This window comes from Pan troglodytes, chromosome 12, assembly GCF_028858775.2.
Source record: "Pan troglodytes isolate AG18354 chromosome 12, NHGRI_mPanTro3-v2.0_pri, whole genome shotgun sequence".
NCBI classification, from domain to species: Eukaryota; Metazoa; Chordata; class Mammalia; order Primates; family Hominidae; genus Pan; species Pan troglodytes.
In genome coordinates, this window is record NC_072410.2 from 37,591,448 (window position 1) to 37,615,135 (window position 23,688).

Consider the following 23,688-nt stretch of genomic DNA (forward strand, 5'->3'; position numbering starts at 1 on the left):
TGTGCCCCCAGCCCCACCCAAGTCTAACCAAAATATCTCCAGGCATTGCCAAATGTCTCCTGGGCAGCAATGCTGCCCCAAGCTGAGAACTTACTCATCATGCACACATGTGCATGCATGCGCGTACACACATACACACATAGAATAATAAGATGCGAACTTTAATACAGTGAAGAGGTAAGCTGGTGAGAGCAGAGGAACTCAATTTCTGTGTACAGAGGCCTTGAAATGTGCTCATGGAAACTTTACAGGGAATGAGACTACAAACATACACAGGACTTTTGAGCTTCTTTACATCTGCAAAACGGTTACTGTGCTCGTAAAGACTGCCTGCAGACTTAATTTGGCATATACATACAGAGTCCCATTTAGTGCATAAACGCACTGGGCCCCAGAGCTCCCCACATCTGGTCTGCCCTGGTCAAGAATGTACTGGGAACTTGGCCTGGGGGAGATGAACACAGGGGGATTCTGTGTGCTCCCTTCCTGAACACTCGCCTTGAGCACCCTGGAGGAAAAGGAAGCTGAAGCTGGACTGGGGCAGCAGGCTGCGGTGGTCATTCCTGAGGAAGAGGGCATTTTGCCAAATGTGCAAATCCCTTTGACTTAGTGGATTTGACCAGACTTCTCAATGTACTATTTTCCTAGTTCAGCAGAGCTTGGTGAATGAGGCTTGTGCTCACCGACATGAGACCACAGACGTACATACCTACCCACTTGGCTCACTGAAGTAAAAATGAACAATTATCAAGAAGACGGAACACAGAAGTTCCAAAGAGGGACTGGTAAAGTGGAGGAGGGGAGGTGAACATCAGCTTTAAAGAGAAGTCTGTTTACCCCGAGTCTTTAAAGGCCAGAATCCTGAACTCCTTTTTTTACCTCATTATGACTTCTTTAACATTTGTTTTTAATTTATTCAAGATCATAATCTTCACTGAGGACCACATATGAGCCAAACTTGAACTTGAAAACCAAGCTGGGCCTTTTGTTCTGCCTGCGTTAATTAGTGTACAAAGGGGCATCTGATTTCCCCCCTCCCCCAACAGTCTAAAACACTGGTTCCTATTTATGTAACTAACAATGTTAGAGTGGGGTGCAGACGGGCCTGGTGGGTAACTGGCCCTAGGACAGGTATCAGGAAATTAACGTCCTAATCCTGGCTGATTCTCTGTGGGCCACTAAGACAATCTATTTCAAGTGCTGAGCCTCATCTTTAAATTAGTTAACAGTTCCCTGTTACCTGAAAACATGAAGTAAATTAACTAGAATTATGAAGATCTATAGTATTCTAGTGATTTGTACTTGAAAATGAAGTACGAAGACTAGAGCAGTTCCATAGACCAATCTATGGTTCTCAAAGTGGGTTCTGTGGAGCACAAGTCCCATTGTGTCCAGAGTTGGTTCCTTCCAGTGGGTTCATGGTCTCGCTGACTTCAAGAATGAAGCTGTGGACCTTCGCAGTGAGCGTTACAGCTCTTAAAGGTGGCACGGACCCAAAGAGTGAACAGCAGCAAGATTTATTGTGAAGACCGAAAGAACAAAGCTTCCACAGAGGGTTGCTGCTGCTGCTGGCTGGGGTGGCCAGCTTTTATTCCCTTATTTGTCCCCGCCCATGTCCTGCTGATTGGTCCATTTTACAGAGTGCTGATTGGTCCATTTTACAGAGTGCTGATTGGTCCATTTTACAAACCTCTAGCTAGCTACAGAGTGCCGATTGGTGCGTTTTTACAGAGCACTGATTGGTGCATTTTACAAACCTCCCGTAAGACAGAAAAGTTCTCCAAGTACCCATTCGACCAAGGAAGTCCAGCTGGCTTCACCTCTCACCATGAGATGCTACTTGGAGAAAAAATGTTCTGCTGGGTGTGGTGCCTCAGACCTGTAATCCCAGTACTTTGGGAGGCCAGGGCAGGAGGATCACAAGGTCAGGAGTTTGAGACTAGCCTGGCCAACATGGTGAAACCCCGTCTCTACTAAAAATACAAAAATTAGCCAGGCATGGTGGCACGCACCTGTAGTCCCAGCTACTCAGAAGGCTGAGGCAGGAGAGTTGCTTGAACCCGGGAGGCAGAGGTTGCAGTGAGCTGAAACTGTGCTACCGCACTCTGGCCTAAGCAACAGAACAAAATGTCTCAAAAAAAAAAAAAAGTTCTATGGGTGCCTCACTCACCTGGGCGGCAAATACTTGTTTGACGGCCTTCCTTATATCTGGTGCTGAGAACACAGGAGGGAAGGAACAAAACAAATCCACTGCCTGCCTTCTTCAGTGAGTTTAAGATCCAGAGGATCAGATCATTATTAGGCCACATATTTACCGACAGTGAAATGTGCTCAAGTACAGAGAGCTGAGAACTTACAGCAGGGAACCACATCTAAGGCTGGGAGGCAGGGAAGTATGAGGTGAGACTTACGCATGGGGTGACGGGGAGTAGGTGGAGGGGTAGTATTCCAAACACAAGGAAAGCCTTGGTCAAACAAACCCAAGGAATCCTGCATAATACACTCCCTTCTGTGAGATTCACTGGCATGTTAAAGGCCTGAGAAGTCCTGCAGAAATGAAGCCCAGCACGTTCTACCTAATGACATCCCAAGGATGTTACTCTGGGAAGTACTTAAAGAGGCACTATTGTTCTCACAGCCTATAAGAAACTTTAGTATAAAACAAAAGCTCTTGTTCATATAACTGGAAAACTATCATGTGTCCTCTCAGAGCAGCCAAAATACCTTGGAGTTGCTAATGTAATTCTCAAGTATTTTCCTTGGCACAGGCCTATAAAATGATATGGCCTCTACAACTGCTCACATACTCCCAGTAACACAGATGAAGGAAAGTCCATAGCACAAACCAGCGAGCCAGATTCAATGTTCTAACTCTAGCACAGACCTCGGCTTTATTTATTTTTAAAGGATGTACAGCCTCAATTCTGGGATGAATTGAGAAAACTTCCATAAAAAGCAAAATAAAAATGAACAACCACCAGTAATCAACTTATCAAAAATTACACATGGAAAGATACCCGAAGTGAACAATGATTTCCCTTGTTAACCTAAAATGTCTAAGAGGAAGACAGTTTTTTGCTGTTTATTTTATTACACACTGTGCATAAAAAAGAGGGAAATGTAAATCAACAATAACAGATATTCACACATATGCAGAAAGAAGGCAGACTTTGTGTGCAAAGAATGGTGTTAGCGACAATGATCATCAAAAGAGAAATATGACAGCCAGCCTACTTAAGAATATGTATTCTAGAAAACTAGCAATCCAAAATTAAACATAAGTTAGTGTCCTAGGAATAGTGCAGTGTAGAGATTAAATTTTATAGAGGCTAGCCGGGCACAGTGGCTCACGCCTGTAATCCCATCACTTTGGGAGGCCGAGGTGGGTGGATCACAAGGTCAGGAGATCGAGACCATCCTGGCTAACACGGTGAAATCCCATCTTTACTAAAAATACAAAAAATTAGCCAGGTGTGGTGGTGGGCACCTATAGTCCCAGCTACTTGGGAGGCTGAGGCAGGAGAATGGCGTGAACCTGGGAGGCGGAGCTTGCAATGAGCCAAGATCGTGCCACTGTACTCCAGCCTGGGTGACAGAGCAAGACTCCATCTCAAAAAAAAAAAAAAAAAAAATTTATAAAGGCTAGCAAGATCCTGAAACCCAGGACCACTAAAACAGATAATGAGTTTATCTTAACAAAACCCTTGCTGTGTGTGCCAGGCACTGTTCTACATGCTTATATGCAACCTTATTTAATCTTTGCCACTATGAGGTAGATCCTGGGAATACATCAAAGTATGGCTTCAGCCTACACTAGTCAATGGAAATCTGTTATCCAGCTTTAGCATGAATCTTCAGAAGGACTGAACTTCTGCCTGATTGATGATGATGTGATCACATAGATGACCAACATATCCCATCCGTGTAGCAATGTGAGAACTAAGGAAACGAAGCATTGTTCGAATCTGCTGTCATTTTCTGAGCATGCCCTTTCAAAAATAGGTAAACATTCCACGTGCAACTTGAGTGAAAATCTCCTTGTGACCCTTATCTGTTGAAATGTATCAGTTGGTAGAAATATATATATGCTTATTTTTTGTTGAAAGAGTAAAATATAAGCATGAAAAATATTAATTTTATGTAGAAAGCAATTATCATGTAAAATTATACAACTATTAAGTAGGGGGATTGATGAACAGAATCACCAATATTAAGAGTACATTTAAAAAAAGAGACTAGGCTGGACGTGGTGGCTCACACCTGTAATCCCAGCACTTTGGGAGGCCGAGATGGGCAGATAACCTGAGGTCTAGAGTTTAAGACCAGCCTGGCCAACATGGTGAAACCCTGTCTCTACTAAAACTACAAAAATTAGCCGGGCATGGTGGCACGTGCCTGTAATCTCAGCTACTTGGGAGGCTGAGGCAGGAGAATTGCTTGAACTTGGGAGGCTGGGGTTGCAGTGAGCCAAGATCGTGCCACTGCACTCCAGCCTCGGTGACAGAGTGAGACTCTGTCTCAAAAAAAAAAAAAAAAAAAAGAGAGAGAAAGAAAATGGTATATCCTTTTAGAGCAAATAAATGCTTATTGTTTTAAAATTACAATAGGCATATTATATTCTACCTCTAGTCGCTACAGAACTGCTTAGTGCACTCATAACATTAAACACAATAACCTTTAGTAGCTATATATGCAACCCTAGGGTTCAGACAGTGGTCTGTAAGTAACATTTTCCACTAAAAGAAGACAGAGCTCCTTCTAGAAATGGCCAGCTCCTGGCCTGGGACAAGAAATGTACAAGGTGTGCTGGAGTATCCTGCCAGACCAGTAAGCAGACAAGCATCCAAGACCACCAGGATTGTGTCACAAGGACTCAGAAGCCAGCCTGAAGAGGCTCCCCCTGGCTAAAGATGGGACAGTTTGGGTATCAATAAGGATAATAATTGCAAATGGATTGAAAGACATTAAGTAGGTTTAAATCTATTTCATAATATTTTTAAGCTTCATTGGTCACCTTTACAGGGTGCCATGAAACCAGGAGGAAACTGGTATATAAAGGGAAAGAATGAGGCATTTAAATTGCTTTCCCCATATGATCTAAAACAAGGGTCAGCAAATTTTTACTGCAAAGGGCCTGACAGAAAATCTTTCCAGCTCTGTGGGCCACATAGGGCTTCAATCACAGCTAATTAACTGGGCACCTTGTAGTGCCCCAAAGCTGCCCTAAACAATATGCAAATGCATGAATATAGCTGTGTTCTAATAAAACTTTATTTATCAAACTAAGTGGCAAACTGGTCTTAGCCTGTAGACTCTAGTTTGCTGACCTCTGATCTGAGGTAACTAAAGAGTTGGTGAGGGGTAATTTCTCTTTTTAAAAATATTATAACTGATAGACACGGGAATGATACAAATAGACTATCACCATTTTGAAACTGCAAATGAGGTAAAGGATGTGGGTGCTGATAATTACTAGCTGCTGACATCACAGAGAGATAATCAGTATCTCTGATGGAAAATAACATCTATTATATGAAGCAGTCTTGCAAAAATAAGTTAAAAAAGGAGAGAGGGAATGGGAGAGAGAGAGAAACACTCTGAATCTTGACCAAAAATCTAAATCTAATAATTTTCAAGAACTTCAGGGGATAGAGAAACATGTTAAAAGATATCATGAGGTTGCACTTAGCAAAATCCAGACTGTGAAAAACTCCACAGGAGTCATCAAGATAAAAACCTAATTAGGAAGTTACTCACATCCTATGAAAAATGCTGAGCAGAATGTCAACTTTGCTATCTCAACATTTCGTAAGGAAAAAACTCCAAAATCTTGCAGTATAGTTTCTTGATAAATCATCTTTGATCCAGACATAATAAAGACTATAAAAGCTTCAGAGAAAATAAACCTGTTATTTTTTAAAAATGAGAGACCCCAAGATATCTCATACTTTCACCTTATTTAGTATGCACAAATATGTTCTATAGTGTCACAGAAACAATCTAGCAACTGAAAAAATTATTGCTCCTGCCCTACACTGACAATTTTTAAAAACTGATCATCAATTTGGCAACTGTCACAGTGGAAATTGTTTCTGGCAAGAATCATCAATGGCCACTAAAACCACTGGGTAAAGGTTTGATGAGAAATGGGATATTTACATAGTCTCAAAGTATGTCCCATAAAGTACTGATTAATTACAAAGAAGAAAAGTAGTAACTTTCTTGGAGAAAGCTGGAACACATGATTTTAACCAAGAAAACAGAATTAGTATCACCTATAATGGGAAAAATAGATAATGTTCCTGAGGAGATACAATAAGAACACCCCATCTTTCCTGCCCAAAATGTACAACCTAAAGCTACTCATGAAGAAACACCAGAAAAAAAAAAAGTCAAGGTTCTTCTGCAAAATAAATGGCCTGTAATCTTTAAAGAGTCAAGAACATGGCCGGGCGCGGTGGCTCACGCCTGTAATGCCAGCACTTTGGGAGGCCAAGGCGGGTGGATCACGAGGTCAGGAGATCGAGACCATCCTGTCTAACATGGTGAAATCCCGTCTCTACTAAAATACAAATAATTAGCCAGGCGTGGTGGCGGGCGCCTGTAGTCTCAGCTACTCAGGAGGCTGAGGCAGGAGAACAGCGTGAACCCGGGAGGTGGAGGTTGCAGTGAGCTGAGATCGCTCCACTGCACTCCAGCCCGGGCGACAGAGCGAGACTCCGTCTCAAAAAAAAAAAAAAAAAAGAGTCAAGAACATGAGAGAGAGGCCGAAGAACTTCCAGACTAAAGGAGACTAAGAGACAATTAAGCATAAGATGTGATGTTGAACTCATCCTAAAGCCAAAAAAAATGAATAAATAAAAGTAAAAATGTTTTCCTCTTCTACAAAAGACATCTATCCGTAAGACAACTGGCAAAATCTTAATAAGTTCCATAGATGAGACAATTGTACTGTCTCTATGTTAATTTCCTGATTTCAGTAATTACACTTTGGCGAATGTCCTTGTTTTTAGAACGTATCTTGTCTCTTCATCTTATTTAGAGTCACAAATATGCTCTATAGTATCGGAGATGCAATCTAACAAATTATGCCCCCTTAAGTAAAGGGACATTACGCCTGCAACTTACTTGCAAATGGCTCAGAAAAAAGTTACAGAGCCGGGCGCGGTGGCTCACGCCTGTAATCCCAGCACTTCGGGAGGCTGAGGCAGGCAGATCACTTGAGGTCAGGAGTTTGAGACCAGCCTGGCCAACACAGTGAAACCCTGTCTCTACTAAAAACACAAAAATTAGCCGGGTGTAATGACAGGTGCCTGTAATCACAGCTACTTGGGAGGCTGAGGCGGAAGAATGGCTTGAACCCGGGAGGCGGAGGCTGCAGTGAGCTGAGATGGCGCCACTGACTCCAGCCTGGGCGTTGCAGCCAGACTCTATCTCAAAAAAAAAAGTTACAGAAAGAAGGCAAATTTAGGGGAAAGTACAAGGGAATTATTTGTGCTATTTTTGTATATTTTCTGTGACTGAAATTATTCTAAAATTAAAAGTTAAAATGTAATTTATATTTATATACTATACTGCTTACATATATCCTACATATAAATTTCAACTTATTTATAAAGTTAGTGTGTGTGTGTATATGTGTATATACACACACACACATATATATGCACATCATCTTGTTGATAGCTATTTGATCAAGAACTCACACAAACTGGCAATTATGTTAAAGTAATTTGTTAAGTTTTTGCAAAGGGAATTGACAACCATGTAAATTCAAAACCCGCATTAAATACTAATTACTTTTGTTTATGCATTTCTGGCTTCTCCCCTGACTCCATTTAGTCATTTCCTATAAAAAATTTTTAAGGGCTGGGTGCGGTGGCTCACACCTGTAATCCTAGCACTTTGGGAGGCCAAGGCGGGTGAATCACCTGAGGTCAGGAGTTTGAGACCAGCCTGGCCAACATGGTGAAACCCCGTTTCTACTAAAAATACAAAAATTAGCTGGGTGTGGTGGCAGGCGCCTATAATCCCAGCTACTCGGGAGGCTGAGGCAGGAGAGAGAATCGCTTGAACCTGGTGGGGCAGAGGTTGCAGTGAGCCAAGATCGCGCCACTTCACTCCAGCCCGGGCGAAAGAGCAAAACTCCGTCTCAAAAAAAAAAAAAAAAAAAAAAAAAATTAAATACTGTAAGAAAATATCCATTTGTTAAGATGTTGGTTAAAATATTTGGCTACTAAACATCTTAATAAAGTTGTGATAATACTGTACATTATTTTGGTAACATTTCTAATTTCTTTTTATATCCTGGAGATTCTATGATGCTGATATTTCATTTCAGCCTCGAACAACTCCTGATTTTAAAACACAGTCCATTCAGACAAAATGTTACTTCAGTGCTTCTCAAAGCATTATCTGTCCCCATTTATCATTATGACTATCATTATCCCCATTCTCCCTGAGGGGGGCCCTGGGGCATAGGGACACAGCCAACTCATGACGCGGCTGGGATTCAGTGCTCTGCAAACCCTGGTCAAAACCCAAGTTCCAGACCCCCCTAGACACACTGCCACCTGGAGGGACAAAGGGTGGCCTGTTAGTAGAATATTCTCCATCCCTCAAGCCTTGGGCTTCTTTCTTTCCACACAAGTTCCTCTCCTCTCTTTCCATGCAAGGTCCAAGGAACTGCTTATTAAAGGGCTGTCTCAGACTCCACAGACTCTCCCCATCCCAGCCCCTTCCTGCATTAACTCTCCTTTGCATCATCTGGGAACACCCTTGTGAAGATGACCCATTTTCCACTCCAAAGCTTCAGCACCAGCGTCTCACTCTCCCTAACAAGGATTTTATAACAAAAAAAGCTTATGTTGTAAAGTAGAAAGCAAAGTCTTTTCAGCTCATGCACTCTAATACTCCTACTATACTGTTACCCTCCCATGGTACCTCTCCTCTATACATCCCACCCAGAACACAGTTTAAGTCAATAACATAATTAATAAGTAAAAACTACAGACAGTCCCTAACCTATGATGGTCCAACTTAATATTTTTTTGACTTTACGATGGGTTTATCCGGATGTAAGCCCATTTAAAGTCCAGTCGCATCTGTATATCCAATGTAAAGTTACACCCACACATGCACGAGGATGTGGGGCTGGTCAGGAGTATGAGCGAGGCAACAAACTAAGGCACCAAACAGATGCCCACCATTATTACATATGGTGTATAGATTTAACACCCAGACACCACCACGTCTGCCAGTGAGTGGATCCCCAAGGGCAGCTTCATCCACAAGTGGCACAGGGGCTACACCTTAATGCTAGGGTCCTGGGGCCCCTGGCCCAGCTGGGACCACCAAGATCCTGTCCTCCTCAATCTCTGGGACTGGGGCTCCCCTCCCTCACTTTCTCTGGAATCCCCTTGGACCCCAAGAGCCAGGAGTCCCCTCCCTGTCTTTCCTCCTCTCCCCATCTCCACCTAGCGCCCTACCACTGCCCTCATCTAGGAGGTGCTGGGGTTTGGGTTCCCACAGCATCACGTGGGGAGGGGCGGGGAAAGAGTGACAGGTGGGAGGGGGACACACAAGCAATCCCCAATTCGGGTTGTATGGAAGATTCCACAGAGTGAGGACAGGGTGAGGGTATTTTGCTACCCGGACCCCCCACGAAAAGCTTCATCATGGACAAGAGAATAAGGACCTGCTGCAACCTTGGCCTGAGGTGGAGGACACGGCCTAGGCAGACTGCAGGGTTTCCAGATGTGAGACTACAGGGACTTTGAATGTGGCTGAAGAAATAGGCCTTAGTTTATTTATCCTGGGTTTTTAATTCCGAACTTTTCCAAACATACAGAGAAGTTGGGTGAATAGATTGATTGCCCGTGTATCTCCACCTAGAACTGTTAACATCTCACCTATGATATTTAAGGAACCAAGTGTACCACCTCAAAATATCATAAGAAAAACACAAGGGAATTTGGAGATTGGGAAAAACAGAATCAATAGAGCTGCACAGTGCAGAAAAGCAAAGAAAGATTAAGATAGCAATTAACACCACCTCTGAGACTGTAAATCAACCAGCTATTAAGGCTCTGATTCTACGTCAGGTACTAAAAATGCCTCCTAAGTGAAAGGGATAGAAATGCCACTGAAGCCGGGCACAGTGGCTCACACCTATGATCCCAGCACTTTGGGAGGCCGACGCAGGCAGATCACCTGAGGTCAGAACATCAAGACCGTCCTGGCTAACACAGTGAAATCCCGTCTCTACTAAAAATACAAAAAAATTAGCCAGGCGTGGTGGCGGGCGCCTGTAGTCCCAGCTACTCGGGAGGCTGAGGCGGGAGAATCGCTTGAACCCAGGAGACGGAGGTTGCAGTGAGCCGAGATAGTGCCACTGCACTCCAGCCTGGGCAACAAGAGCGAAACTCCATCTCAAAAAAAAAAAAAAGAAAGAAAGAAAGGCCACTGATAAGAATATATGCCAAGGGATGTTACTCATCTTTTACTTCTACACACTATTTCTTTGAGTCTTGCCCTAAATGGCATTTTCATGCATTGTCACGTCAATTTGGCTCTCAGTTTTCAGTGGAGGGAAATTGTAGCCCTGTGGAACCAGAATCCCCCACAGCTGGAATGCTGGCTCTATCACCTTCTGGGGAGGTGACTCTGGGCCTCTGGTTTACTGTCAAAGTCTTGGCTTCCTCAAGGATAAAATCGAGATGATAATATCAGATGCACAAGAATTTAGTGTAGGAACAGTTAGAACAGTGTGATATAGTGCCCTGGAACATTAAAGGTGCTTATGGGGCTATTTTTTAATATTGATGTTTAAATATTCATGTTGTCAACAATCAACAAGTGAATCACTTATTATGAGTCAGGTGTTAGGTTTTAGATAAAGAAGTATTTCAAGGTGCATCATCTCAGCTGGGCTCAGTGGCTCACGCCTGTAATCCCAGGACTTTGGGAGGTCGAAGTGGAAGGATCACTTGAGCCCAGGCATTCGAGACCAGCCTGGGCAACATAGTGAGACCCTGTCTCTATTTTTTTTTTTAAGTAAACAAAAATTAAAATAAAAACATAGCAAAAAGATGTGCATCATCTCCGGAGCACTGCTGGCTGTGTACTTCCCTGAGTGGTAGAAGATGAAGCTTTACCACTGTAGAGTGCAGCTGGACCCTAGTCCTGTTTCCATCACTTCTAATTGTTTGCCCTTGGGCAGGTCAACAACTGCCCTGAGCTTGTGCTCCTCACCTGTTGGGTGGGCGGGATGGTTCCACCTAGCTCAGAGGGCTAGAGGACACTCCCGCAGGGTCCTTGATAAGAATCTCAGGGACTAACACCCAACCATCTCTAGAAGGTATGTCTTGCAAATCCGGCTGAGTTTAATGACGCTGACATATCCTTTTTTGGAGTTTACAGAGGGGAGTGTAGTCCCAAACATCAGAAAGCACTACTGCCAACAAATCTGGACTTGTAAATTGATCTGCTTTTCATACCACTCATTCCTACTTCATTTTTCTTCCTCATTATCAATGAGATCCATCTGTTCCTTAATCACAGTTGCCATCTCTCAAACTTACACCTTTCTGCTTTCTCCACACATTCTCTATGGACATTCCTACATATAATAGCCCCATTCACTTTAATGAGGTCTAAGATATTTATCTAAGATTTAGTGCCTTGCAATACCCAGGTCTCTAGGATGGCTTAGGTAGGACCCCAAAAGCCTCCCAACTTCTGTCAACCATATCATAAGCCCCCTTTGTTAATCTTTCCACCATACTATTATTGGAAAGTAATTTGGGAAGTAAAGGAAAAAGTATGGAATGTCATGATTTCTTTTTTTTTTTTTTTTGAAACGAAGTCTCGCTTTTTTGCCCAGTCTTGGCTCACTGCAGCCTCTGCCTCCCGGGTCCAAGCAATTCTCCCGCCTCAGCCTCCCGAGTAGCTGGGATTATAGGTGTGTGCTACCACACCCAGCTAATTTTTTGTATTTTTAGTAGAGACGGGGTTTCACCATGGTGGCCAAGCTAGTCTTGAAATCATGACCTCAAGTGATCCTCCCGCCTCGGCCTCCCAAAGTGCTGGGATTACAGGAGGGAGCCACTGTGCCCGGTGGAGTTTCATGATTTCTAACCATCTTAAACATACATACACACACACACACACACAGAGAGAGAGAGAGAGAGAGAAAGGGGGATGGGAAAGAAGACAAATACCCCCTCTGCAATTCCCAAAATAACTGTGTAAATGTTTAGTATGTATTTCTTTATTGTTTAAAAAAAATTTTTTTTTTTGAGACAGGGTCTTACTCTGTCACCCAGGCTGGAGTACAGTGGGGTAATCTTGGCTTACTGCAGCCTCAACAGCCTGGGCTCAAGCAATCCTCCCACCTCAGCTTCCTGAGTAGCTGCGATTACAGGCACACGTTACCACTCCTGGCTAATGTTTTTTTTGGTTTGTTTTTTTTTTTTTTTTTTTTGTAGAGACAGGGTTTTGCCATCCTGAGCTCAGGCTATCTGTCCGCCTCGGCCTCCCAAAGTGTGGGGATTACAGGCGTGAGCTACCACATGCAGCCTAGTATGTATTTCCTTAATGGTCAATTAACGCTGAAATAGTCTTTTATAGATTTTTGGGACTGATTTTTCATTTGTGGAGAGCTTAAAGAAAGCAACCAATTTATAAAATATTTTATAAGATGAACCATAAGGAAATAATACTTGTACATTTGGTTCACCAGAGCTGGGTTAACCAAACTATGTTGTAATCCAAATTGTGAGTATAGTAAGTTTACTCCTCCAGCGTTCTTCCACACCAAAGACTCATTTGTGTATTCTTCCAACCCTCACCAGTTTCAATGAGGAAAAACAATCCCCAATTTCCAAACAGGTCAAATGTTAGCAGGTAAGCACCTTTTCCTCGGATGAAGTTCCTGGGGCAGCCCACGAAAGGTCATTAACCCCTCTGGGGCACTGCACTGGGGGAACAACTTCAACCACAACTGTCACTCGCTTCTACAACTGTTTATTCAGGGAAGTACATTCTCAGGTCCAATGTGTAAAGTTGGAACAAATCTATCCACCCTCAACCCCAGCTGATAACTCATACCAGGATTTCTGAACTGGGAAACAAAGGTCAGCTGCCCTTCTCTGGAGAGGAGGAGGAGCTACTTATATCAGGCATGTGTGTAAAATCACATGGGTAGAATGGGAGACCTAGACTTTGGACTCACAACCAAGTTCAAATCTTGGCGCCATCAATTACCAGCAATGTAACCTTGTACGAGATACTTGACCTCTACAAGTCTGTTTGCACAGCAGCAAAATGGGAACAAGTATCTACTTCTTAGCAGGTTAGAAGCTATGAAAAACACGAAAGTCTTAGCAGCCATTGCCAAGTGCTTTCCAAATGGGGTGGAGCTATTTACGCCCCTTAAGACCAGCCAAAAAGAGCAGCCGGAGCAGCCATTTCACCTCATATTTGCCAGCATTGAAGAGGCTTATTCAGACAAAATCATAATGTGGTGGGCCAAAGATGATTCTTGTATTAATTAGTATTTTTTGACTCCCTGGGAAGTTAAACATAGTTTCACATATTTGCAGCCATTTATAGTTGTTCTTTTGTGAATTTCATGTTTATGTTTATTTTCTACAATTAGGGTGAACACTTGGGGCCTTGTTCCTCCTCTTGAATAGAAATGAAAATATTTCCAAAAATGCTGTGACACAGTTTGAGAGCATGAGTGTGAGCTCATTTCCTGTCCTGAGGACCCCAGGTAATTAGAGCTATTGCCTTTGACCATATCCACAAAAACTCCTGAAAAAGGCTATGTTTAGGAAAACATTTTTATGATTTTATTTCCAAACTTTGAAGTATACTTCTCAATTAGAAGATCATTTTCCTAATCTGTACATTATGCACACAATGAAAAGGAAAAATTTAGAAGTTTGAAATGTATTTGAGAACCTTAAACGTATCTGTCAATTGAGTGAGCTCAGAGCATTGCTAACACCTTGTGAGTCTCAGAAAGAAACTGTAGAAGTGTCCTGGGGCTGTTCCCTGGGCAGTGCATACAGCACAGAGCAAAGGGCAAGTCCCCTTCACTCCCCTCATGGTTCCCTTCATTTCTGAACACCAAGGTTTTGGAAACTGCATTTATTTTATTGTTCACTATATCTAATCCGGTTTGGGAGAAATAATATAAAACATGGGATATATAAAAACCTCCTCCAAAAATAGATTAGAATAGACAATCTGGGACAGTTTTCTATATGCTCTTAAGTGACCAGTACTTCCCCATCCCCAGTTACTTATCACTTCAATATCTCAATATCTGCCCCTAGCTACACACAAATTGTGTCTGTGTTGTGTGTGTGTGTGTGTGTATATATATATATGTACACACAACACACACACACACACACACTTTTTTTTTTTTTTTTTTTGGAAACAGGGTTTCACTCTGTCATTCAGGCTGGAGTGCAATGGCGTGATCATGGCTCACTACAACCTCCATGCCCAGGCTCAAGTGATCCTCCCACCTCAGCCTTCCAAGAAGCTGGTGCCCACCACCATGCCCAGCTAAGTTTGTGTATGTTTTGTAGCGGTTTCGCCATATTGCCCAGGCTGCTCTCGAACTCGTGAGCTCAAGCAATCTGCCCGCCTTGGCCTCCCAAAGTGTTGGGATTACAGGCGTGAGCCACCACACCAGGACACAAAGCGTATTTTGATGCTCTATCCCTCTTCAACATCAGCCAGCTCCAGATAATAAAAGGAGGGAAAATTTCCCAGGTGTGCCATGTCTTCCTTTCAATCAATACACAAACATTTCATTATCTAACATGTAGCTAAAAGGTTCCCAACATTTTGGGCTTTATGAGAGGATGGAGAGGAAGTTCCTGCAGTCTCCCTACTGCCAACAAAATTCCAAGGCCCCCACTCTAGCCAACTTGCCCTTGGTTTTCCTGAGAATACCAAGAAGCCATCTGGTCCTCCAATGCACACTATCCATTTCTGCCAACTCACCTCTGCATTCCCCTACAACCTCATCTTCAAGTCTTGGGCTCGTCTTTAAAGCTGGGGGGACACCTACTATACAGCACCCTCCACGGATGAAGTAAGAAGCCTACCTGCTTTTGAAAGCTCTCAGTCTCACCTCCTCTTCCTCTCATCTTCTTTCCCATTCATCTTCAAGCCTGCCCTATGGCTCCTACAAACGGGCTCCCACTCCAGCATCCCAAATACACTTTCTCCCAAACTTGCGGCTCCTCCCTTTCCTCTTCTTTCCATAGCCAGGCTTTTGAAATGGGTTGTCGAGTCTTTGAGGTTCCCTGTGGTGGTACTGAGATATGGAAGGTACACCGGGATAGAAGGAGGAGGCTGCTTGAAACTGCAGGAGTCTGGTCTGGGGTTCCAGCTGAGGGGGAGGCACTGGGCCACACCTGAGATCAGTCTGCAGCTTGGCGCCTTGCCTATCCTATTTGGGAAGCACTGAGCTAATGTCTCTTCTCTCTACCTTTAACACCACCACTTGCCTGGAACACTTCCCTCCATGGGCACCAGTAACTTCCTAATAGCTGAATTCCAAAAGCTCCTCTTATTTTTTATTTTTATTTATTTCTTAGAGACAGGATCTCACTCTGTCTGTCACCCAAGCTGGGGTGCAGTGGCACAATCATAGTTCACTGTAGCCTTGAACTCCTGAGCTACCACCATGCCCGGACAAGTTTTAAAATTTTGTTAGAGATTGGGTCTTGCAATGTTGTACAGGCTGGTCTTGAACTTCTGGCCTCAAAATATCCTTCTGCCACACCCTCCTGAGTAGCTGGGATTACAGGCACAAGCCACAGCATCTGGCTCAAAAGCTCCTCTTGACTCCTCGATCTTCTTGTCCCCTCTCTCTCTGTGGCATCTAACACCAAGGACACTCTCTTTTCTTTCTCTCTTCTCTCTCTCTCTCTCTTTCGCTCTTATTGCCCAGGCTGGATTCTTTCTTCCTTTCAGATGGAGTTTCACTCTTGTTGCCCAGGTTGGAGTGCAATGGTGCGATCTCAGCTCACTGCAACCTCTGCCTCCCAGGTTAAAGCAATTCTCCTGCCTCAGCCTCCCAAGCAGCTGGGATACAGGTGCCGCCTCCTGGGTTCAAGTGATTCTCCTACCTCAGCCTCCTGAGTACCCGGGATTACAGGCACCTGCCACCACGCCCAGCTGATTTCTGTATTTTTAGTACAGACAGGGTTTCACTGTGTTTGCCAGGCTGATCTCGAACTCCTGACCTCAGGTGATCCACCCGCCTTGACATCCCAAAGAGCTGGGATTACAGACATGAGCCACTGCACCTGGCCTCCCACTTTCTTTCCCTCCAGCTTCCATCATGGAGGGAAAAGAAAGGGGGAGGGGAGTCCCTAAGTGCTTCTCCTACCTTACCCAGTGCTCCCTTCCATCCTCCTCCAACGACTTCTGTCCCTGCTCTAAGCATCCCTTCTCCTACTTCTATACCTCTCTTACATCACCCAGTTTCAATCATCCCCTCAACATCCCCTCACACCTAACATGTCTCCAATGAAACCGAGGGGTTCCTCCCAATGAGAGCCTCTCATAGACTGTGTGGGCTCTGTTATTGCCAAAATATTCAGTAAGCATCTGTCCACCACTGGGGAGGTAGAGACTGGGGAGGCCTCCCCACCTACAGAAGTCAGTCTCCAGGTGCCTGAGCCTGGACATCAGGAATTAACTGTGACATCAGCCACTTTCTGGATCTGGTACCTCCCCTCCCCACAGAGGTACAGACAAGAATCCTATTTCCTCCCATCCCACCTTTCCTTTCCACTCTGCTACTCTGAAGCCCTTTTCACCTCACCCCTGGCTCCTGTGAGTCTAATTGCTCTATCCCCTTCCAGGTCCTTGTCCTCCAATCCACCATTATCTTTCTAGCCATGTGTACAAGTCACATCACTTCCCAGCCTAACTTCTGATGGTTCTCTGCTGCCTCTTGAATAAGATCAGATTCCTTCCCTGGCATTCTAGGTCCCCTAGCCCATGTCCTGGCCCCTTCTCCTTCCAGGCAAATGGAACTGAAATAAGCTGCATTACCCCAAATCGCCCTGAACTTTTCCTTCCTCCATGTCTTCACTCTCCTGGTCCTGGCTCCCACCTCAAGATGAGAGTGAAGGAAGACTTCCACTTTTTCACTCTAAATGCCTCCTCTTACTATTTACATTCTTCTAAATTAACAAGAATTACCTGGATTAAAGAATGACTGAGTTTTAAGGACCAGTTTAAACCTACTTCTTCGACCTGCCTTCTTGGATCACCCAGGAAGTAATTTTTCTCAATTTCTATTATGAAAATGCTTCTCCAGACTTTACTACCTCTTAACTTCTTATTACAGTGCTACCATGACTTCTTTCCTACTTAATTTTTAAATCCTTTAGGGCAAAGCCTGGGTCTTATCTTGTTTCCCATGGTCCCTTAGCCATTGCCCATGATAGGTATCCAATAGACTTCAGTTGAAGAAGTTGAAGAGTTAGGAATTAGTTTTAAGAGTGCAAATCTAGGCCGGGCGCAGTGGCTCACGCCTGTAATCCCAGCACTTTGGGAGGCCGAGACAGGTGGATCACGAGGTCAGGAGTTCGAGACCAGCCTGGCCAACGTGGTGAAACCCTGTCTCTACTAAAAATACAAAAATTGGCTGGGCATGGTGGCACGCACCTGTAATCCCAGCTACTCAGGAGGCTGAGGCAGGAGAATCACTTGAGCCCAGGAGGTGGAGGTTGCAGTGAGCCAAGATCACACCACTACACTCCAGCCTGGGTGACAGAGTGAGACCCTGTCTAAAAAAAAAAAAAAAAAGAAAAGTGTAAATCTAAATTTCCCTAGGTTGGCATGTAAAAGGTGTCTCTAAATTAGTAGGGCCTTCCTATTATAGAAGATTTAAAAGATTTTCCAGCGAGTTAATCATTTATACTCTTTTTTATTTCCCAATTATTTTAGTAACACTGCACATCACTGTAAAGGCTGGAATACGCTGTTAGATTGGGTGGGGGTGTATGTGTATGTTTTGCTTCCCTTTTCTTCAAGAATCCCTAAAAGTGTGATCAATGAAGAATGTGACCAAACTGTAACCTTCCAAACTTATAACAAATCAAGTCAGCTATTCCCTGCCCAATCCACCCAACCAAAGAAAAAAGATTGACAGGTTCCCAGTCCTTCCCTACAGAGTTTGTCACCAATATCACCCCAGCAATCCAAGGGCGAAAACTTCAGCAACACAGGCCCTCTCAAAAGCTTGTTCCATGTGAAAAGCCCTCATTAAACTCTGAGTTATATTTAGAAAAAAAAATGAAACAGAAGTTATATTTAGATGAAATGGCTCAGAAGAATTTTACCAAAAGCAGCATGTTTATACTGATCTTCCAAAAGAAAAGGTTTCCTTAGCTTTTACATACAACTCCTAAAAACAGACAACCTCTTCATACATATACGTACAAAGATTTCTGCTTGGGTTCCTTTGGGTCTGAAAGAACAGGAGCTCCCAGGATATGAGCAAGACTGCCCATGGGAAGCAGTGGGATATAAAGGACTTAAAAATGAGCACGCGTTTGAGGACCAGGACAATTTCATACACAAGCCTGAGTTGAGATGGTCTGAGAAATAATAAAGCAAAGCCTTTCGTGTGCTTGTGCTGAACGAAAGAGGTTCTGTAATTTATAAGATGGACACAAAAACCACAGACTCCCTCAGCAATACTACCTAGAAGTGTTTCTTTCCAAAATGTCATCAGCCCTCACTTCATGGTCACAGTCAAACTACTTTCTATCACATTGTAGCTGGCTTGCTGAACCACATTCAACATTTTCTTTTTGGCTCTTCTTTGTCTTAAACCATTTTTGGCATTCACTTTCTAATGTGTTGACTTACATTTTCTTTCTTTCTTTCTTTTTTTTTTTTTTTTTGAGGCAGAGTCTCACTCTGTTGCCCAGACTGGAGTGAAGTGGCACAATCTCAGCTCATTGCAACCTCTGCCTCCCGGGTTTAAGAGATTCTCATGCCTCAGTCTCCAATGTAGCTGGAATTGCAGGTGCTCGCCAGCACGCCTGGCTGATTTTTGTATTTTTAGTACAGATGGGGTTTCACCATGTTGGCCAGGCTGGTCTCGAACTCCCGACCTCAGGTGATCCGCCCGCCTTGGCCTCCCAAAGTGCTGGGATTACAGGCGTAAGCCACCGCACCCAGCCAACTTACATTTTCCTAACAAAATTCTAGGCAACAGCCCCAAAGTGGTTTAGTAAACCGTGAAGCCTTTTCAGAAATGAATGTATAATTTTGAGGTGATTATTTGAAAAATGGTTTGTGGCAGTTATTCCTCTCTTCACAGGGTCCCAGGGCCTTCAGACAAGAAGCAATTGCAGCTCACAGAGACTTGGCCCACATCCCATGCTGAGGGGACCTCTTCTCTAAAGAGCCTCAGGAAAAAGCCACTTCCCAGCATCCCAGCCAAACCAGAGTGGAGGGCAAGGGTGATGGCTCATGGGGAGAGATGGCCAGACTGTAGGATGGGCCAGCCCCCAGTGGTCTCAGCAGGAATTATGCCAGTGGGTGAGGCTGCTGAAGCCTCCTGCCTGCTATTCCTAGGGTTCATTAACACCCTGAAAACACTCCAGCCAATTCCCACTTCTGCATCTGGCTTGGTATTTCCAGAGGAAGTGTTAGAGCAGCAGATAACTGGGGTCACCTAATTTTATACTACCTCTAGGCCTTAGAGCAGCAAAGCCTAAAGTGGTGCAGTTTAGAGGCCAAACAATAAAAAAGACCTAAGATGTCAGAGAGATCGGATCATATATCCCAGGCACTTTCCTCCCTCCTCCCTCCCCACTCATATCTATCCACATTCATTTTACCAGGCTGGGAAACCAACAGAGGGCCACTTTGTCTGTACCTACCATTTGCCTACAGTGACAATTATCTTAATTATATTAATAGAATCATTCAGAGGAAAACCATCATCTCCACCCTATAGTCCAGACAACCAAGTGCTTAAGTGTTTCCTCACTTGCTTTACTTACTGGCAGCAAACGAACAGGGTCAAATTAGGTTTAACTGTGCTGACCTAAGGGCAGGACACTTCCCCAGTATATCCGTGAACTAACACAGCGAAAGGCACACAGAGACACAGAAACACTGGGAACTGAACTAACTTCTGTAAGGGCAAGTCACCAGGGAGACAAGATGTAGGTATGGGGGTGGGATGGGACATACTAAGTCCCCAAGAAAGTACATGTCCTAGGAGGCTTGAAAGGAGGCTGGTGCCTGGGCCAGGGCAGGGAACAACTGCAGAGATGAACAAGGACAGTCAGAGAGGCATGCAGAGACGAAAGGTTGGCTGCCTCAAGGAGGGGCTCCAAAATCCCACACGGGCCTGGATTTAGTAATCAGGAATCTCCAGGATCAGCAAGAATCAGCCTTTGGAAGTTCTTAGGCGAAAGAACACATAATGTGATAGAAGGAAGGAAGGAGGGGACACTAACAAAAATCTGTCTCACTTGGACTGTCAGAGAGAGGAGACAGCAGAGCCTGGATGAATCAAAATGCCCTAAAGAGAAATGGGTGCATGGAGAAATAGCCTTGAGGGAGCCATAGTCATATTTGATGGTGAAATAGTCATTTCTGGTGACTTTAACTGCATCAGGACTTGGCTGAGGGCTGATGCACAGATGCTAGTGCCTCCCAGACCCCTCTCTCTAGATATCCTAATAGTAAATGGAAACCTGAGACTTTAGCGGCATTAACTCTCCCCCATACGCAAAGTTACACGAATCCCAACAAAACTTGCAGAACTAAGCTACATGTGTGGGCACTGGTGGGAATCACTGAAAACCTAAATAAGACCGCAGCAGCTCGTTGATCCCCCCCCCCCTTTGATTGGCACGCACCTCTTTTCTTTTAATGAGAAAAAGCAACAGCCATAGACCCACATCCAGTTTTCACTGCAAAACTGACACTTACATTCAGGACTTCCTGGGGTGCTCCAGGCCAGCAGGGCCAAAGCTGCAAGACCTCCCTCCCTCTCGGGGCAAAACTGTGAGGTCTGTGTAGTCCCACTCCCCATTCCCCTCTCTCTCAGTCAGAGTCTCTTCCACCGCCCCCCGTCAATCCCCCTCCAACCCATCTGGTGATGGTAGCGCCCCCGCTGAACCAAATGTGGAGGACTTGGCTCTCCACCGACCGCTGTACAATGACAGCAGGAATGGCCATTCAGCACCTAGCCTTTCTCTAGCACCCTTTAATTATCGTCGTTATTTTAGGGCAGTCTTAGCATAAAGTGTGTTGCTGGGACCCTGCTCCTAAGAGGCTAACACTCCCTGCCCCCTTACCCACCGTCGACAGCGAAGTGGCAGGCAATGGGAATCTGGGCGGGAAGCAAAGAACTACTACGATTCACATCGCGCCCAAGCAGCAGCACGCGGGAACCTGGCACACAGTAGGTAGGCGTTCACCCAACATCTGTCATCGGACCCAGCACATGGGCAGGGAGCCTAGGGGTGGAGTGGCGGCTTGGGGGACACAAAGGCCTCGCCAGCCCCCAGCTGCGTCCCTCGCAACGCGGGGGGCGGGAGTTTAAAGCCAGAGAGAGGGGGCGAAGGAATCCGCCCTCATTTGCACGTCGTCTGGGGCCCGGTCAATTTGCTTAATCACCGCTCTAAATGCCAGCGGGCAGCACACAATACGCGCCCATTAACAGGTTTAAAGTGTCGCAGCGCTCGCTTTAAATGAGAAAAGCAGGCGACAAAAGGGGGAAAAAGCCAAGTTCCTCAACTTGAAGAATGCCTCGGGTCGCCTCGAAATCATCTACGCGAGTTTAAAATTCGGAGCTAGCTCCGCAGAAAAGCTGAGGCCCCGGTGCGAGGGCTGGGGGTGGGAACGGGGGCTGTGAATAACCCGCCACGAAAACTGGGTTTCTTAGGAACCAGCCTGCAGCCGCCCAGTGAACCCGGAGTCGGAGGACAACGTCGCCAACCCAGCTCCCTAGGCCCCTTGCCCCACTGCCAGAGAAAGCTGACCGATTTCCAAGAAGGAAAGCGAGACCCCCCCAAAGCGGGCACAAATCCAAGTTTCCTTCGGTGCAGGCGAAGAATTCTGGAGGCCAAGGAAGATCCCAGAGGTGGACTCCAAAACCTCAACCCGCAAGAGGGGAGAAGTTAAAGTAACTTTACTTTCATGCAGGCACTGGCCAGCGCAGCCTCGCGCTTGGCCGCCAGAGAGTAGTTCAACTCCGCAAACAAGTTCTGCTTGGGATCGGTGCAGAAGGCCCCATCCCCCACTCCATGGCCGAGCCCGGGGGCGCATCCTGCGGGCCGGGGCCTCCCACCCTCCCCGGCGCGCCCGACGGGCACTCACGGTGCGCGCTCCTCCGGGAGACAGGGGTCCGTTGGAGAGGTACGGGCTGCTCAGGTCCGGGATCATCAGAAAGGGGTACCCAGGATACGGGGGTCCTTTAAAGAACGCGCTGTCCTGGGGCCTTCTCACTGCGAACAAGACCAAGGCGAGGTGAGGCCCAGGCCCCCGGGACGGACAGCGCCGCGGCAGGGGGCTCGAGGCGGGAGCTGGGGACCCCAGCGCCCCCCACGGGGGCTGCCGCCAATAGAGGCGGAGGGCAAGGGTGCGTCCACCCAAGCAAGGGGGACGTGGGCCGCCCGGGCTGAGCAGCGGAGCGCAGCGGGAATCGAGAGTGGGGGGCTGTCCCAGCGGGCACATACCTTCGGCGAAATAGTCCCGCGGCTTCTGGAAAGTGTCCCGGGCGGGCTGCGGGCGCCTCTCCGCCTGCGGAGGAGACACAAAGGCGAGAGCGGGTGAGCGGACGCAGGGCCGGGATCCCCCGGGGGTGACCGCGGTGCTTCCTTACCTCCGAGTCCGAGCTGCTGCTCTGGTTCTCCGACTCGTTGACCAGGGACGACTTGACCTCGTCTAGGTCCCGCTGCGCCGAGGCGCTATCGCTGCTCGGCTCCTGCTCCTCGCCCCCCTCGTCCTGGAAGGGGATCAGCTCGTCGTTCGCCCCGAGGTCGTCCCCTCCGCCGGCCGCCCCGGCGCTGGAGCCGCCGCCTCCCCCGCTGCCGCCGCCGCCGCCGCCCCCGCCGCCGAGCTGGGGCATGGTGGGGCCGCGGGCCGGGGCCGCCGCTCTCGGAGCCCCTAGCCGCCCGCGCCCTGCCCGGCCCGGCCCGGCGCCCCTCCCGCCCGCTTGCGGGCCCGCTGCGCTAGCCGCCGCAACAAAGTTTGACAGGGCGTGGCCCCGCGGGAAGCGGGCCCGGCGCTGCCCGGCCGGGGCGCAGGCGGCTCGGCTCGGGCCCCTCCGGCAGCGCCGAGCCTAGGGCTCCCCAACTCGCCACCGCCGCCGCCTGCTCCGCCGGGGCGTCCCAGCCCCTGGCCCGCCGGGGAGGGGCGAGCGGGGAGGGAGGGAGGAGGGCCCGCCGGGCTGGGCAGGGGGGCCGGAGGGAGGAGCCCCGGCTGCAAGCTGACACCCGCGCGCCTCGCGGAACCCGGAGAGCTGCGGTGCGCGCGCACACACACATACACACGCACTCACACTCACACGTTCACACTCGCACCTTCCAGGGGCTGCTTCTCCCTGCAACGTGCACCGCCCCCAACCCCCTCCTGCGCCTCACACTGCACCCTCGGCGGCCCTCCCCA

General features: G+C 46.6%; 1 protein-coding gene across 2 annotated transcripts in view; it reads right to left on the reverse strand.

The window, feature by feature from the left end:
- TCF7L1 (transcription factor 7 like 1) overlaps positions 1-23,442 on the reverse strand; it is a 176,538-nt gene extending 153,096 nt beyond the window's left edge. The window contains exons 1-3 of one of the 2 annotated variants that reach the window (XM_016948878.4): positions 22,904-23,442; positions 22,758-22,821; positions 22,399-22,526 (exon numbers count right to left, since the gene is read on the reverse strand). In XM_016948878.4, coding sequence (XP_016804367.1) covers positions 22,399-22,526; positions 22,758-22,821; positions 22,904-23,149 — 438 coding nt within the window. In that variant the 5' untranslated portion in view covers positions 23,150-23,442. The remainder of the gene's footprint in view (positions 1-22,398; positions 22,527-22,757; positions 22,822-22,903) is intronic. The other variant, XM_009442746.5, reaches the window with a different exon arrangement.
- Between the last annotated feature and the right edge of the window lie 246 nt (positions 23,443-23,688).